The following is a 1,279-nucleotide window of genomic DNA, read 5'->3' as shown; positions in this document are numbered from 1 at the left end:
GGGGGGGGGGGGGGGGGATCATATTTTGTTACCCATGTCTATCCTGTCCGGTTGCATTCCATTCTGATTAAGTGTTGCTGTTCTAGCAAGTATACCTGAAATGAGTTTATATTTAAGAATCTCAAGGTCAAGGTCATTTAAACGGTTTGCATTCAAATTTGTCAACCAATGACACCGATTCCTGTATAAAAGACGTTTTCTGTTACATCAAAATTCATCAGTTTTGTTAGTCAGAAAATATTCACAAGTTATGTAAATCCACATTTAATGCTAAAAAACAAATTTCTGTTCAACAAAAAAATAAAAAAGATACATATGTCAGACTATCCTCCTAAAGTCAAATACATTTGAGTCCCGAGGTCACTGACTACAATAAATGGCAATTCTTTGAAATTTTGTGTCAGTGTTTTTATGAAAATATGTTAATTCTGGTTTAATTTTTGCATTGATTTTTTTCCCACAGCAGAGTCGGATGATTCTGTATAAACAATCATTCAGGAAGACGTGGAACTGCACGGCCGTGAAACATATGGACTCCTGGCTTCACTGGAGTGAAGGAGAGGACGAGGACACAGCCATTCAGCTCAAGGACAGCGTCTATGTATGTTACATAAGTACCCTAGGTCATATACTACATGTAGCTTCTATGATGTTATATACTAACCTACTGCACAGGCTTCAATGTGAACTTTGATGATCCTAAGGTTAAAGGTCGAGTCCATACATTCTACTTTAGACATTTCTGAAATTACTTGTTAAGCACTGTTCTGGTTTCTGCAGTATACCTAGGTGTCAAAACTCCACCTGTGCGTTGTGCTTTATTCTTCTCGTTTGTTTTGTCACCAAGGGTCCTTATGCATTCCATATGGCCACGCCTACCTATGCAGTGTGTACCTTTCTATGTGGGGTTGGGGACGAGAAGAGGTCCCTGGGGTCTGCCCCGTCTGACCTCCAATGTCTACAGGTGTCTCTAGGACAGTGTCAGGCCCAGGCCCAGAGACTTGCTCTTGTTGCTAAGCATCTCTGGTCACATGCAGCATTGTTGTCATGCCAACAGTATTCTCCAAGGTAAGTGCTGACTAGTAATATAAGTGTGCTGTATAATTGATCATCATTATCATTTTCCTACCTCCACCATAAATTAGTTGTATACTGCTTTGAATTTGTTCTGACTTATTTTTAGCCCGAAGGGCCAAGTAAGCTTATGCCTTGGTGCGGCGTCCCTCGTCTGTCCGGCCGTCCGGCATCTGTCCGGTGTCAATATTTTACTTTAAACAAC

General features: G+C 40.9%; 1 protein-coding gene across 1 annotated transcript; it reads left to right on the top strand.

Annotated features, from left to right (window-relative positions):
• Positions 1-463: 463 nt before the first annotated feature.
• Positions 464-1,068, top strand: LOC110443981 (the record flags this gene model as incomplete). The annotated part of the gene is made up of 2 exons (XM_021488432.1): positions 464-601; positions 848-1,068. Coding segments are annotated over 2 exons (359 nt in total), but the record flags the coding sequence as incomplete, so codon positions are not given.
• Positions 1,069-1,279: the final 211 nt, after the last annotated feature.

This window comes from Mizuhopecten yessoensis, unplaced genomic scaffold, assembly GCF_002113885.1.
Source record: "Mizuhopecten yessoensis strain PY_sf001 unplaced genomic scaffold, ASM211388v2 hete_35909664, whole genome shotgun sequence".
NCBI lineage: Eukaryota > Metazoa > Mollusca > Bivalvia > Pectinida > Pectinidae > Mizuhopecten > Mizuhopecten yessoensis.
The sequence above is the reverse complement of the archived record's forward strand: the minus strand, read 5'-3'. Positions and strand labels throughout refer to the sequence as shown.